The 16,808-nt window shown below is 34.9% G+C and overlaps 1 protein-coding gene across 6 annotated transcripts in view; it reads right to left on the bottom strand.

Moving 5' to 3' along the window:
• Positions 1-16,808, bottom strand: part of DCTN1-p150 (dynactin subunit 1) — a 37,424-nt gene that overhangs the window by 2,443 nt on the left and 18,173 nt on the right. For all 6 annotated transcript variants that reach the window (XM_019045210.2, XM_019045191.2, XM_019045200.2 and 3 more), the window contains 14 exons: positions 14,829-15,003; positions 14,030-14,253; positions 12,765-12,970; positions 12,255-12,414; positions 11,086-11,292; positions 9,580-9,895; positions 8,608-8,801; positions 7,642-7,971; positions 6,645-6,900; positions 6,121-6,341; positions 5,001-5,228; positions 3,699-4,118; positions 2,697-2,843; positions 1,081-1,170 (listed from right to left, as the gene is read on the bottom strand). In XM_019045210.2, coding sequence (XP_018900755.2) covers positions 1,081-1,170; positions 2,697-2,843; positions 3,699-4,118; positions 5,001-5,228; positions 6,121-6,341; positions 6,645-6,900; positions 7,642-7,971; positions 8,608-8,801; positions 9,580-9,895; positions 11,086-11,292; positions 12,255-12,414; positions 12,765-12,970; positions 14,030-14,253; positions 14,829-15,003 — 3,174 coding nt within the window. The remainder of the gene's footprint in view (positions 1-1,080; positions 1,171-2,696; positions 2,844-3,698; positions 4,119-5,000; positions 5,229-6,120; positions 6,342-6,644; positions 6,901-7,641; positions 7,972-8,607; positions 8,802-9,579; positions 9,896-11,085; positions 11,293-12,254; positions 12,415-12,764; positions 12,971-14,029; positions 14,254-14,828; positions 15,004-16,808) is intronic.

Raw genomic sequence — 16,808 nt, 5'->3', positions numbered from 1 at the left:
AAACGGCCAAAAACCGGGGAAAAATTTAAAATTTCCAGACAGAAAAAATAATTCCCTGACAGACAAAAAAAAAAATTTTCCTAATTTTGACACGGCTGAACTGATTAGATGTGAGTAAGAATTTTATCATATTTTAGGAATAACGTGTAATAAATAGAGCAAAATATATGGTGTCTAAACTTATGCGAAATATTTTTGCCTAATTTTTAAAATTTAAAAGAGAAATCCTGGGAAAAATTTTGGTAGAAATCTCTGCTAGAATAAAATTCGCGAAACTTTTTCCAAAAAATCGGTGTTTTTCGATTTCCATGACGTTTTACTGACATGAAAATTGCTTGCAAAATGAAATTCCCTGACATGCAGAATTTTGGCGGATTCCCAGACATTTTCCCTGATTTCCCTGACACCAAAAATAAAAAAATCCCTGACACTTCCCGGTTCTCCTGGTCGCTAGACACCTTGCAATGATTTTTGGCACCTTCACACACCCAGTGGAAATGTTGCAATGCCAATGGGTGATCAAAAACAGTTCTCCTTTTCTTGCCGACCAAGGACAGACATATAATACATGACTTGCAACCTTGCTTGCGTTTGAATAGAATTAAAGTAAAAAAAATAATCGAAATTTTCCCAAATGATATTTGATAACAGCAAGTGATTAAATGTCGGGTCAAGGTCCGACCACAGTTTCGTCCACTGATCTGACATAGTGGCAGAGCCTATAGAAATGCTGAATAATTCTCTCGTCAGCCCTGCTTTTGTTGAGATTTGCACAAAAAAATTTTCATTTTCAAAAGCATGTTCTGCTCAGGAGGTTGTAAAGAACACCAAATCAAATACATAATGACAAAATTTAGCTACTGCGGAGTTCCATAATTTTTTTTGCAGCCTCCTTATATGGATGGAAAAATAGTAACACTGGTGCACAGCTTAAAAAGTTTGGCGCACAGCTTGTAAAATTACATCCACATATACTAGACCTGTATGACAAGATCTATTACATGCAGGAAGGGTTGGCATGACGAATGCCAGCAAATTGGCATAAGACTTTTGACAAGAGGAAAGAAATGCAAATTTTACCTTTGTCATTTCAGGAGTTGGAAATACTTTTAGATCAGTTTCTATTCCGCTACCTGCTTTTTGCCTGATAATTTCTTCTTGGATTTCCGTCTGAAAGTGAAAACAAGAATTGATAAAAAATGGTTGGATCCATTTGACAAACAAAAAAATATTAGAACATTACAAAACTTTGTCCACAGGAAAAGGGACCTACTAACAGCAAACGCCAAATTAAGATTTAAGTATCTTCATTTTAAATAAGATTAAGCTGATACTTCTGCCAAAAACGCACCAAAATCAAATCTGAATTTGCCGGTCAGATTAGCCAAGTTGTTGGCAAGTGTGACTCTAGGTCAGCAGGTTCCCACTTTGAATCCCCGTAGTGGCATCAAATTTTCACAGAACGGACGAGTGTATCTACAGAAACAGATTCTACTCGGCCTAAATCCCTGAAAATTTGAGGGGCCTGGAACGAAACGTGAATGAGTCAAAAATCCCTCTGATAACTACAGACTATTAAATTTCTGTAATAAACAAATATGTCTATAGATTTCAATAGATTCCTAACTTACTGAATAAAAAAGAACAGGCTAAAAAAATTGCAGAATATTTTTATTAGAGAACTAGTTGATGTAATTTCTTTAAAACTTCCTTGATTTTTCTTCGATGTTAGCAAAATATTCCGTACAAATTTACAGCCATAAAGTAGACTTGTTCCTCTCAAAAAAAAAAAAAAAAAAAAAAAAAAAAAAAAAAAAAAAAAAAACAGGAGCAGAGATTTTGAAATATCAAAAATAAAACGCTTCAGGGAAGATGGAGGATTGAAGCCTGCACTACAGAGAGGAGGGGACATTTGGGGTTGTGGTGCATAACACTACAATGGTCATGTAGTGCTGATTTTCCAAAAATCTAACATAAAAATCAATGCGAGGTGGCAACTATTCATCCAAAATTCATCACAAAATGCTTATTAGAACGTAGGTTAAACTGATTGTTAAATATTCTTTTAAGAAGTGCAGATCTGTGTTGATGGTGAAGTAAGAAGGGAAAGGGCAGAGTAAATAAATTCGATTTCAGTGTTATTTAGTTTTATGTATTTTAGGAATGGCCCATGAATATGTAAAGGATAAGAATTCAGACTTGGAAAATGAGATTCTACCCTGGTAACTTGTTTGTCAAATGATTATGAATAAACAGGGGAGGAAAAATAGTTTTAACCAAAAGTTTGAACATATAAGAGGAGAAATTTTAACATATTTTAAGGATAAAAAAATCAAACAACTTTCCCCACTAAGAATCTATTCAAGATGATAAATGGACAGCCTTTGAACAGAAAGGAACCAAGTGACATCAGCTATTGCCAAATTTAACTGGGCACTTTGATTTTTTACATTAAAACGGTTGTATGGATTTTTGTACAAATTCCTGCGAATTTTCCGTAAAAAGCTAAGCAAATTCCTTAAATTTTCAAAGGAGTCTGCACAAACGTTCTCTCGTAAAAAATTAAACTGCCCATTTAAATTTGGCAATAGCTGATGTGGCTTGGTTCCTTCCTGTTAAACATGGACCTAATGGAGATGAGTCATTTTGATTTAGGAGGGATGAAGAATTGAAACCAAATTAATGAAAAAAATCACCTCAAGAGCATCTGCTTTCCTTTGCAATTCCTTCATTTCTTTTTTCTGACGGAAATGCTTCTGATAAGCAGGATCTAAGGCTGGCTCCACACCAATGATTCGTTTGCTAAGATCAGGCACTTTTGGTAAGGACTTTATTAACAATTCCTGTAAAGAATGAAAAAGATAGTTATTGAAACGAAAATTTTAAAGTAAAACCGTTCAATTCACTTTCTTATATGTTTAAGTGCATACAAATTCAACAGAAATATAAAATGTTTTAAATCAGATAACATTGTTTTCATCAAATATGGCGCTGATGACATCATTTATACAAGCGGCAGCGCTAGTCATGTAATAGCACCTGAAACCATACACGTATATAAAATGAATGCCAAGTTTTTAAGTTTTGAGAAAATTAGGTTCAAAGTTATCAAAGCTGTGCATTTTGATGTCCAAGCTGCAAACAGGGTTTGGTCAGGAGATTTATCATAGAGCAAATTCTCTTCAGAAGAATGAGCTGTAAAAATCTAAATTGGAACTAAATGCGGAGGAGGCACAGTAATTTTTTAAAAAAAAAGGACCACATTCGCTATTTTTGCAGAAAATTAAATTCCAGGCGTTAAGTGAACTATTTAGCTAATGTAAGGGAGGTGAAGCGATTGATATTAATCAAATTAAGATAGCTGTCAAGATGTTTAGTGTTCTGGGGGAAAACATTTCTGACTCTTTCAGATTTTCACAGATTAAAATGATCATTTTGATCATTGTCTTGTCTTTTCATATCATGCGATGTTTCATCAGATTTCAAGATTCAAAATTGTTCAAAATTCAAGTCTGTTGATAAAATTCCCTGGTTTTCCCCTGATGATTCTTGGTTTTCTAGTCCTGTGGACACCTAGGACTTAGAAGTAAAAGGAGAAAAAAAAACAATCAAATATCCAACTAAGAAAATGAAAAAATCCGATAAAATGCAGGACAATGAATGGGTAAACGTTTTGCTGTAGTTACAAATAAAAATACCTGGCGAAGATTTTTGGCTTTAATTTTGAGTTCGTCTAATTTCGTTTTCGTTGGTTTCTGCGGGATGATCAACGGTTTCATGCCATCTAGGATCTTCTGGCAATACTGCGCTTCTAGCTGCCCTTTCTCCATTTGCACCACATCCAGGGCTCTCCGTAAGTTATCGATCTCGTCAAGAAGCAGTGGTGACTCGATCACTTGGACAGGCCCTCCACTGTGAACAGGTGATGTTAACGAACCGCCTACTGTCTTGGCTGCAACACCCTCGATAAATGCTTTTTTGGAGTAGTTCTTCAGTTTGTCCTTCAGTTCTCCTTTTTCTGCTTCCAGGTTGTCAATGTCAGATTGCAAATGATCCATTGTCTCTTCAAACTCCTTCTCTTTTCGTTTGAGCTGATTCTGCGCTTCTTCTAATTTCCGCTGAAAGAATTGAATGATAAATGATTCAAACTCATGCTGGGTTACTACACATAATTTTTGCACCTACTTTATTTTTATCCAATTTTCTCTCACATTATTCCAGTTGGACTTCTTCAAAAAAAAAAAAAAAAAAAAAAAAAATCCTACGTAATAACTTTGGCAAACATGTCCAAATTCTCATTATTTCAAGGTAACCATTTCCACCAAACACATAAATATATACTGTTAACAATGTTTGGAGCTCATTCCCACAAATTTGGCAATGTCTTGCAACCCTTTGAATCATTTTTGCAGCATTTGTGGGCTTACTGTTTCTTATAAAAGAGCTTAGTTGTTTTCTGAGACTTGCATTACAGTTTTGACTACAGTTCAGTCTGTTTTTAGCAAACTTGAGGAAAGATAATGAGTGTTTTGATACACCCAAAATTTTGAAATATGTGTAGTTCTTTTTTCCTTGTTGCTTTTGTATAGATTCTGTTTCCTTGTACTTGAGATTCTTTTTGTCAAAATTTTAATAGATCAATAATAAAAAATTATGCAAACTCTACAGTAAAATGAAAATAAGACTTTAGTTTTTTTTTCCATCACATTTTCTCCCAGACAGCATAAATCATAGCTCAGAATATAAAGAAAGCCACAGGAGCAAAATTGTGTAAAATCTTGGAATAAAAAAAAGAGTTCCCCCAAATTTTAATTTTTTAAAATCAATCTTCTACCAAAAAATGTTTTTGTAATCATTTTAAACTTCGCAATCTCAAAGTCATCTGCAATTACGATGAACAAAATCTAAATTCAACTATTCCTTAAAAATCTATTCATATCAGTCACACAGAAAAGTAGACAGAAGTCTTTGCAGTTTTAACAAGAGAGAAAAATACTAACTTGTAATTTTTGAGTATTGAATTCATTGTCTCTGACAGCATTTGCAAGTTTCTTCTCTGCTAACTCTTTCCTCACAGACAACTCCCCGATTTCTTCTTGTTTGGCTCTCAAAGTCATTTTTAACTCACGAATGTCAGCATCCAAAGCCTCGATCTTCGTTCGAAGAACTTTGGTGTTTCCTAATTCTTCTTTGGTCTGCTTGGCACGAACCATAATTGGTGGCGTAATCTGCAGAAAACACATCAAGAAATATAACATGAATAATAAGCCCTTGTTAGATAAAGGAACAGACCTGTTGCACGCAAGAAATGTATCTGACTGACTTATCAGTGGTAAAATCGCACAAAAATCATGATAAGTATATACAATGTTTTTAAAAATCCACTCTTTTGAGCATAGTTTGCAAAATCCATTTTTTGCATTTGTAAATCTACCTTGTCTGCGAGCACTTTTCTCTCAGCTGGTGGCAATCGGGTTTGCTTGGGGCAAGAGAGATATGAGAAAACTTAACCTAAATGATATGAAAAAAAAAAAAATTCGCAAACTCTTACACATCGTCCTCATGTATGACTTCAATTGTTTTTTGATTGTTGTTTTAATTTGTTTCAATTGTTCACAGGGTACTTAAGTACGCTATACTCCAGATTATTTGACCTCTTGTGGTGGCTGGCCAGTTGGGATAATAGAACGCTCAGATGAAGCGGAGCTCACCACTAGCAAATTTAATTTGATACTTTGCATTTGTAAAACGATGCATTTGTGCCTTTCTATGAACAAATCATGGTAAGCAGGGCGATTTCATCCTATAAAGTGGCAATCCATTCAATCACTTTTAACATGTCAATTTTATCTTGGCAGATGGGCGAGCAGGGAAATACCAGAACAAGTCTGGTGAGCAACGAAGTAGGAATGGAAAGAAGTCATAATGGTTACACCCAAAAATTAGTTCCAATGCTTAGGGAAGAATGAAATGGTATCTTTGATAGCCCATACTACTTGTTCCTGCTTTTTCATACTTGTTCATTCTCTAATAGACGAATCTCTTCTGGTTATTGGAATCTAATGATATGCAAAATACGCCTTAAGAAACCAAAACGGAGACAAAAAAATTTTTTCTTACCTCAATGGAAGATTTCGATTTCGCCTGAGCAACGTTTGATGATGAGTGAATTGTCTCTTGAATCGTCTGCGCTAAATTGGCAATATCTGCAGCTAGGGCATTGATTTCATTTTTGATCACAGCAACTGGCCCTTGCAATGTATCATCAAACACACGATCACAACAAGACGTGGCAATTTCGAACATTTTGTTCTTGTCAATTCCCACTTCATTGTCAACGGCTGATGTAACAAAAACCAGATGAATTCATTAAATTGGAGGAGAAGGATGGATAAATCTGATTGAGAAAATGAAAGATACACCTAGAAAGCCAATGCAATCATTATCTGCTTATCGATAAGCTGATCATTGATTTCTTAGACAAAATTATACCTATACAGAAGCAACACTTGGATACACTTCACTTTGTGGGACTATTTTTTCCTCGTATTTCTTTAAAATAGTCCCATAGAAATAAGCTTGCATATGACTGTAATAGTCACTCTACTTAAAGATATTTGGAAAGGATTGATGAATGACATTACCTCCAGTGATTACAATTGAAGAAAAGGAAACTCTGGCTATATCACGGATAACTTTTGAGGCTTTCATTGCATGTGTTTGAGCTTGAGATAAAGTGTTCTGCAAGAACATTTCTCCAAGACCAAAATCAGCTGTTTTCTCAGCACCAGGTGAGCTAGACAGGAGTAATCGGACTGGTTTCAAGTGCGTGAACATGACTTCACACGATGTCATTAAGTGTTGACACAAAAGTTCAATATCGTGTGGGTTAGATTCCGGCTAGAAACAAAATTACACCAAATGTAAAACTAAGAAAACTGGATTTTAGCTAAAAAATTGTAACTCTCTATGGCATGGTTTTACCATTTGTCACAACACATTTTTTGGTTTTTGAAAAAATGAATCTTTCCTCTGTGGCATGATTGTGCAAATTTTTATCAGTGTTTCCTTTTTGAAAAAAAATAATTATCAAAACTTTGAAATTTTGAGAAGAAAATTCGGGACTCTATGATTTTATGAAAGCCATAACTAAAATTTTTTAAATTTGTTTAGATTCCAAAATCCAAAATTAATTCATTTCTAGGAAAGCTCAGATATAAGTCCTTACACCTATCTGCAATCTTCAGAAAATTCATGGAAGTCACAAGGAATCCCAATGAGATCAAAATTTTTTGTATTCCTTTCAAGGATTTTTTAGAAAAATTGAAGAACTTACAAAAACAATCAAAGGAAGGACAAAAGAATCACAAGGAAAGTTCCCTTCTCTTTTACCTTCATTCTTTGCTATATACTTAATGAATAGGCAGTTATATGACAAAGAGACAACATTAGTGGACTCTTTAGAAGTCTTCACAGCAAAATGAAAAAAGACTGATCTTCTGGACCACCAGGTGATTCGAATTTTAAGGACTTTGGAATAGATTTAGCAAATTCTTCAAATTTAAGAACATATAAGCGCCAGTACAAATGTAATTTTAGTGCAAATCAAGTAAAATTAAGATTTTTCCAAGGTTTTCATACCTGCATCACGGCATTGATGATTGCAGCATCAGTGCGGAGGCTATCAATAGCCGCTGAAAATGCTTTGTGATAGTCCGAGAGCAAAAAGCTTTGGTGTAGGTTCACGCCAGCTCGAAGCAGATACGCTGGATGCATGGCACAAAAGTAATTCAAGCACTTCTCTAACGCATCAGTATTGACATTTTCATCTAGTTGGTTCGTTCGCAATAGTTCTACATAGCTATCTATAGTTTTCTCATGGAGGTTCAACTCCGGAAAAATGCCTGCTATATTCATCAGAAGATCTGGTGGACAAGTGTTGAGTCCATTAAGGAACTGCCGCAGCACAGCCTGGGAATTGAAATTATGAAAATTGAAATTTGCGTCTAATTTTTCCTTTGACAGTGTGCACATATTTAGAGTTGGAGTCCGTCTCCTACTTTAAAGAAATATTTGTTTGCAATTGAGCAACTGCAATGAAAAGAGCTGTCCTCTCTTAAAGTATTAACTTTTTTTAATTTTTTTTTTTTTTTATCAATTTCATTTTTACCCAATGATGTAGGGTTATGTCTATCAAACAACTTGCAAAAGCTGACTCTCAGCAAACTAAATAAAACTGAAGAACAAACTTACGAGTTGAAATAAAGAAAGTTATCATTGCTTCTCCCTTAAAATTTTTATTTGAGACAGTTTTTGCGCTTAAAATGTGCTATATTTTCTCTCAACAAGAGAGTTTATATAAGAAATCATCCTGAATAAACTAAACTTCTTTCGTAAAGGATGACATTTTCCATTTCTTAACTCTAGAATTTCACAAGTTTCATTATTTTTCTTAGCAGTGACTTCAATTTTTTGTGTCATAAGAAATCACACTGGAGACTGCTGATAGCAAAAAATCTGGAGATAAAGGAAACGGTAAAATGGATTAACGTACTTACGATACTCCACCCTCCAAACAGTTATCAATTTTGTGTTAAAATAACATACCTGTAAGAAGTAGAGATAAGAACAAAAACGCGACCGCGCTGCAAATTGATTAGCTGAGTGATCTTTGAGGAGAGCTTCCCGATTAGTAGTAATTTCTATAGCTGGGAATTTATCCCTAGTTTGAGAAATTAGGATCTCACTCTTCCAGATCAGCCGGGGAATCAACAGCAAAGTAAGAACAGCGTCATGATCACCTGAAAGGAAGTTTATTGCGAGTCATAAAATGTGTGTTGAATTCTCACAAAACAAAATTAAAGACATGCACACATCGACAGCGTAAGTGTAAGTCCACAATCACATATCTCATTTGCAGAGGCTGAAAATCTCCGCCTCTAGGCTATTTTTTTAAAGGAGAACAAATTGACATCATTCCTTGAAGTTTATGCAGAATTTTCTACGCACAGAGGAGAAAATCACAGCAGTTTTAAAGCATTGCCGTTGAGTAGTTTTCCATTTAAAAAATAAAGTATGACAGGAAGTCTGCGACATCGCAAACCAAGTTATGTGATTGCCGACTTAAACAGTCGATATATTATAATATTCAAATATTCCTAACTCTACTTTTCCAAGCTAAGGAAGAGCGCTGTATGAGCCATCAGAAGTTGCCAAATTTCCTTTGAAAACCTCAAATTTTAATTTAAAATTTGTGAATATTTTTCTTCCGATTTTTCCGAGGATTTTATTTCTTTAACCTTATGTAAAAATGCTGAAATTTTTGGAAGAAATATTCATGGCTTTCTTCACAGATAAAAATTTTCCTAGCAGAAAAATAGCAACATTTGAATGCTCATACAGCGATTTTACTTAGCGCGACAGTGCAGATAACATACATCAAAAGTCTCACTCCATTAAAATGAAGAGGACTGAGAGCCATTGCAAAAGGAGCGTACACAACACGGAAGACAAGTTACCCGTTCATGATTTAGAGAGGCTCACTCCACAAAGCTGAGAGTTAAGTATTTTTATGCTTACCACTGCCTTTCATGAAAGAATCCGGCATGAATGCCTGGAGCAGATTCACATGCTGCTGCAACATTTCCACTTCCATTCGTCTTAATTCTAAGTCTATGGCACGTGCGAGCGCTTTTGAGTCTATGAAAATCTTCTTGTAGTCGAGCATCTCTGGAATGCTCAGGCTCATGGCTGCCTTACTGTTGCATTCCCTGTCCAGTTGGTGCTCCAGCTCTTGACAGCGTTCTTTTAGCTTTGCGACCAGTTCTCTAAATTTTACGATCGTTAGTTCCCTATCTGCTAGCATCTCCAAGGCGTTTTCTTTTTCTTTTTGGACCTGAAGACATTTCAAAGTACAAACATAGAATACATAATTCACATGAAACTAGTCAGATTTATATTTCGATTTGATCTTAATATGAATAGCAGAAAGAACAATTGGACTACATTTTGGAATTATGAACCTCTATTTCTGGCTCATCCGTGGACGCAAGTTGTTGCATGGGGAGATTAGCAGCAAATGTGTTGATTCTAAAATGCGCTGAATTGATTCTAAACCTCTTGCAAAATAACTATGAGTTGAAAATTATTGAGAAATGAAAAATTCTTGGTAGCATGGCGTGTTTGGCAAGATTCCACAGAAAATAAACCACAAATTGCCAAAAATAAATTGTGTTACTTGAGCCTGACACAGTTCAATTGCACGACCTTATTTTTTCTTGGTCAAGATTCCAGAGGTTGAGGACACTGTCCTCTTAGCAAAATAAAATACTTCTATCAAGTTACATAGGTTATTATGTATTATTTACTCTTTGACATCTCCAGATACTACCCCTCCTACTTTTTTTCAAAATGAGTTAGTTTGCGTTATAAGATTCAAATCTGAATCATGTTAGCTTCATTCAAATAATTTTCTGAACGCTTTTGGACAAATTATTAACTAATTTTTTATACTAGAGGACAAAAGGGAGAAAAAAAGAGAAACAAAAGGGAGAAAAAAAGGAGAAGAAAAAAAGGGAGAAAAAACCACGAATGTGACTCAAGTATAATTAAAGAAAAAGTCCTAGCAAAAATAGAACTGCAGTAAGACCTCAATTTATCAAATTGTGATTTAGCAGATCTATCCTCCGCTCCCTTCAAGGGCTTCAAGCTATTCGACTTAACAGATTCCGCGATACAACGGATCAATTCGTCGGTCCTATGAAATCCAATAAATTGAAGTCTTATTGTAGTCTTCATTCACATGATTACTGATGTTATAAGCGTTTAAAATTAACCGTTTTAAGGCTGTCAAGAATACTAATGGACTCAATGGTTCATTTTTTAAAATTCCCATTCTTTGTCTTCAAATTTTGCATTTGCTGTCAGAGGATCAATCTGTGGAATTCGTGGGTGTTTTTTACATTGTACGATGCAGCATTAATCTTTAAGCTGAGGCTTAGGATTCTCAATATTCTTTTTCTTTAGGGCACATCGTGCTTTACTCTCTCACATATGATAAATGATGAGGGTTACAAGGACGAATACCTCTCTAATTGTTGCATTTGCCATGTCGACATCTTGACGGAGTTGAAGTTCAAGCTCTCGGCTGTCTTCTTGCAATTGATCACTGATGTCCTTCAGAGCTTCTAAATCAAACACTTCCTCTTGCAATTTACTAACGTTTTCCTCCAGGACTAATTTTTGTAAACTAAGTTGTTCTACCATTTCTTCCGCACCTAAAGCAGCATCCACCTGATGGCAAAGAAAAAGAAACACAATTGAATATGTTATACTTCTTGACATTCTTAGTGAGTGGTATTTTCAGACAAGTATTTCTACATAAATTCGAATTTGATTGGGCTATTTTGCGAGAAAAAAATGCGCAGCAAAAATAATTTTAGAAATTGACCTAGCAGATTTTTTTCACAAATACTCTATCTTGTACTGACGAGTATATTTCTCAGACAGAAGACATAACATCAATATGTTTGTTAAAGGGATGAAGGGTTTTTAATAGATGCTTTCTGTTGGAAGATTTTGACAAATGGATTATTCACTAACATTGCGTACTTTTTACAAGCAGATGAATTGCAAACTGTCCCCAGTGCTTGATATGTACCTGCTGATAAAAAAAAGGCACAAAAGATGAAAATTTTTTTGTGTAAAAGCTTGTTCTCTGTTTGTTTCCTGAGAGAGTCATTGATAGCTGAACTCTGGAATTGTACTTTATTGCATAGTTTTTAAAGCACCTGCTCTATTTTTTCAAAGGAAAAAGAGCAGAATTTATTGCTTGAAATTTTTTCATTTCAAAATATTTAAAATTTATTCAAAAATCATTAATATTATTTAAATATTGTCCAAATGTTTTTTGGTTGAAAAAAAAAAAAAATGAAACAGACAGCAGTTTTTGAGCAATTATGTTCATTAGTTTTCTGATTGAAGACTGGAGTGTGGTGAGAAGTCATGAACATTGTCTCTGAATTTATTACCTCTAAGTGTTAACTATATCAAATTTTAGTATCATTAAATGAGTTCTAGGGCTCTTCAAAAATGTCCAAAGTAACTAATTTTTGGAGAGGACAAAAAAAAGTGGAAAAGCTAGATGCAGAAACCAAGGATATTGTTGTGAGAGAGCCAATTAAATATGTTATTCTTGTATCTATTTCATGATAGCCCTGAGGAGAAACGATGGATAATCACTATATTTGACGTACTTGTTCGTGTAGATCAGCCACTTGCTCCTCCAACTCAGCACAGCGAGCGGTTAATTTGTCCGTATTTTTTCTTAAATCGTTTATTTCTGCCTTTCGTTGTTCAAGCTCCTTCTGCAGTTTTTGTGTTTCATGTTTTTCGTGTGCAGAAACATCTCTCATCCTGCAAAAACATTGAGTCATAAACAAAGCCGCAGAAAAACATTTCATCTACCATAGTTGCACCAATTGACCAAGGATTACAGGTCTTCTTGCGTTTTCAGTAAAATTGACCATCTGAGAAAACATATCTTCTTAATTGAACCGCTTTGCACTCAATGCAGGTTGCCTGCTAAATCTTCTGAAAAATTATCAGAATTTATTACGTTTTCCTAGAGGCTTCCTTGATAAGGTAATACAAATTAAAAAGCCAGCAATATCTTTCAATATGAGGCAGAAAAGTTTTTTAATAAGAAAAGCGGTGGTCAAATGGCGAAATGCTATGTTGAATGAATAGGGTCTGGAAATGAATACCTGACTAAAGTTTCATGAAGCCTGATATTTTGCTGCTCTAACTGTTTTAGCTGATAGTTTGTGACGGGCGCTCCATCTTCATTATTGATTTCTGCATTGTGTCCGCTAGTGATTTTTTCAAGTTCGGCTTTCATTATTTCGAGATCTAGAGTAAGCTCTTCAATCCTTTCGTTTGCTTGCTCCAGTTCTAACTCTAACGTTTCTGCCTGTGAACAAATAATGATTGATTGAATTGGAAGATAAATGATTGTTAAAACACAGAGAGAATAGTAATGGCGCAGGTGTGCAGCCACTAATTTTTCAATTCCAAATTTCCCGATATCTGAATTTTTTCAGTTTCCCCTGAAATTGTGAAGACATGAAGCGAAGGAAAAAATATCTAAGAATTGGATAGCTAAGAAAAATTGGTGGAGAAAACACAGAAGTTACTTGAATATGCAGGATTTAAGAAATTTAGGACCCTGAAATTTTTCTCAATTGGCCATCTTCGCCTGAAAGCAGATTCTCAATATATCCCAAAAGAGGGGTATCATTAAGAGCCGTTTTCAGGTCACCATGAATTTTCTCAATTTGAAGATTTTTCGCTCATTGAAGGTTTATACTTAACATAATGCATGATTATTTGGTCATTTTTGGTATCTTTTGGGGTTTAACAACGGCCAAAACATGTGCCTTGAGGCCGATTTTGGCGGGAAATGCGAGTTTGAAGTTGAGTGCCAAAAAATCTGAATTTTCCGCCAAAATCGGCCTGCCGATTCACGTTTAGGCCAGTTTCAGGCTAGAAAAGAGACCGAAAATGACCAAATGGACTACATTTGGCAATTTGCGGCTATAAATTCTGGCTCATCTGAAAAAATACTTATGTGCATAGGAAAAATGGATGGCACATGCGTTGTTTTTAAACCAGGCCGGAATTTATAGTCCCTAATTGCAAAATGTAGTCCAAATAATGATGAAATTTAGAAAATGTAGACCTCCAATGAGCAAAAAAATCGTAGGTTTGAGGAAATTCAGCTAGGGTGGGGACAAAAACGGCCCTTATCGATAGGCCTCCTTTATTGAAATTGCCAGAATTAGCATAAAAATGAGACACGCATGTCCTCTTCTCTTAGCACGTTTCCTTATTGAGCATGCTATCGATTATCAGAAGTTAACTTTTGTGTCAAGTAAGAAAAAAAAAAAATGATTATTCTATATTTTCTATACTTACATGGATCAAAAAGAGGAATGAAAAAAAGTAAAATATGACTTCATGAGAAACTTACCTTCTCCTCTGCCATTTCTTTGTCGAGAGTTGCCATTTCCAAAGTTTCTGCTAGGTCAGAAAATTCATTTTTGGCCTCTAGAGCATCTTGCTTCTCTTTTTTCAAGCGTTCGATGTCTTTCTTCAAATTAGCTTGTGATTCGATAATTTTTATTTTAAACTCAGCAGCTTGGTCCAGCTGAATTTTCATGGCTTCCAGTGTTTGCGTCTTCTCTTTGTGTTTCACTGAGGAGAAAAAAATAATTATAATCGCATGAAACTTCATTTATCGTTACTCCTTTAATGGAAAAAAGATTTGAATTATAAAAAATGAAGGAAACATAAAGAATTACATTAAGCTTGTGATATAAATCACATCAATGGCTAAATGTGGAAAAATCCATGCCTTCATTTAAAAATCTCCAAGTATGTTTTATTTCTGCAGAGAAAACTAATAAAAATGTTTTCTTGCAATTTTGGGTGATTTCTTCAAGATGTATGAAGAGTATTCACAGGAGATTTCGATAATAATTGTTGGTTGTTCATCGTTTTCTTTTAAAGAAATAAAACATGATTACAGACTTCTACACCACAATCCGATGTACGCATTTTTTGACTTCAGCCCTTAGTATGGATAATAGCGAAAAAACCTAGACTTGTCATGAATTATTCTGTGAGCTGAAGGCTTTGCAACAAGTTTGCAATCTTTCAAAACTTTTCTGGCACATTCAAGATTTTTAGAGATGATAATATACGATACTGTGACAGACTCAAGTTATGCTTCATGGATATTTTAATTTTAGCAGATTTGGGTTACTCACGTCTCATTGTGTCTAACTTTTCAGTTAAATCTTTGACTTGAGATTTCAGTGCCTCATGCTCTGCTGGGTCGATTACAGGACCCGGAGGTGGTCTTTGCGTTGATGCCGGACCTGAGGCTGGTTGCATGACTTGACCTGGTGTGAACTGCGGTTTCAAGGTTTCGACAAAACCAGTCTGAAAACCAAGGGCAAAAAATTACTACTACGGTTGAAACGAAAAGAAACCCCTTAGCAAATGATAAAGGCTGATTTTTCTTCAGGCCACAGAAACAGGAGTTTTTTGAAAAGTCAGGCTTTGAGAGAGAAAGCTACACTGCTGATGAAAAGAGTGCAATTGAATGCAAAAACAGAGGAAAATTAATCACTACAACGTTGCAACGGAGACTGATGCACTGATTTTCAAATTCTATCATAATAATTGGGAAAAAGTTGGAACACGACTTGGAATTTTGAAAATTATTAAAATATAGTGGTATGAGCTCAGAAGCTATTGATTTTGCTGGATATATGATTGAAAACACATGATATGACAAATTTCACTCAGGATGTTCCTGGAAAATGGCTATTTTTCTTAGAGAAGTTACATTTTAATCTTCAGAGGACATAAACTTTGCAAGACACTGTGAAATGAAGTAAGGATTGAGAGCTGAAATAAAGCTTTCATTACTGCATTGAAAAGCTTAAAAGTAGATGAAAGTACAGATTGAACAAATTACCTTTCAAAAAAATTAATTGGCGAACAACTAGACCAGATATAAGTTCAAGTACAATGAGACAGTTTTCTTATTAAAAATTTAAGAAGAACATTTGGAAAATGTTGAAAATGCCAAAAATCAACTCTTTAGTGAGAAATAAACCTTCTTAGTTTACATTGAGATCAGAAAATTCTAACTTCTCCCTCCCAAATAAACTGACATCAACGTTGTTCAAGCTGGGCACTGAAAAGCAGAAGCAAAAAATAATGGATCTGTTAAATTACTAAGTTTCTAAGTCCAATACTAACAACAAGACCGCTCATCAAAAACAATAGCTTATGACAATCCATAAGCCGTCATCATAAGCCGTATGATGTCATCATCCACAAGCGGCAATGCATACCCTGGTTTCTTCCATCTTAGATTCATCAATCAAGGATGAAGACATCTGCACTGGTTGCGTGACGTAAAACACAGATGAAATAAGGTGTGCGAAACCACCGTGGATGATGTCATGCCCTGTGTTTTCCTATGGACGATATCTCCATTACTATTGGACGTAGAAATTTGGTGCTTGAACAAATCTTATTATTTTTTGGTGTCTGGAAGCTTGAATGATCAAAACTTGCTTCTGTGGCTAGCGCAACTGACTCATGAAGCCTGGAGAAACTCAGGACAAAAAAATTAATAGGGCAAAGAATTAATGTTTTGGAAATATTCAAAAAGACGAGAATGATAAGAGAGTACAAAATTCGAAAAATCCATTCTTTAGTACTCTTGCATTATTCCAAGAGAGGTTCTCTCAAAAGAGCAGGACACTTTTAAGGCTGACTTAAGACTAATTTACTTAATACCAATTTATTTATGAAACATTCATTACTCTAAAACCCTATAAAAGATATGGTAATCTCATACTAGAAAGAGTTAATTGATTAAATGATTTTGGTAGTAGAAATTAGTGACTTTTGGTAGTGAGGGGCAGAGAAAGAGCACCCTCTTGTTAAATTAACTGTTATCTGGGCTTGTTGTTCATGACATGCCGAATTAATAACATAAATACAAGACATAAAATAAAAAACATGGTGAAAAACTGTACAAACACATGCAGAGCAGAAGGTAAAATGGTTATGGTCAACTGAGATTGTATGATGACCGACATTAAAAACAAACAAAAACATATTCACATATATTTGGCCAGCAATATGTACACATAAATGCAAACAAGCACAGTATGATACACAGAAAACAATTCACAAATAAACAGAGACAAAATGAGCTTAAAAGC

The sequence above is a fragment of the Bemisia tabaci genome, chromosome 9 (assembly GCF_918797505.1).
Source record: "Bemisia tabaci chromosome 9, PGI_BMITA_v3".
NCBI classification, from domain to species: Eukaryota; Metazoa; Arthropoda; class Insecta; order Hemiptera; family Aleyrodidae; genus Bemisia; species Bemisia tabaci.
The sequence above is the reverse complement of the archived record's forward strand: the minus strand, read 5'-3'. Positions and strand labels throughout refer to the sequence as shown.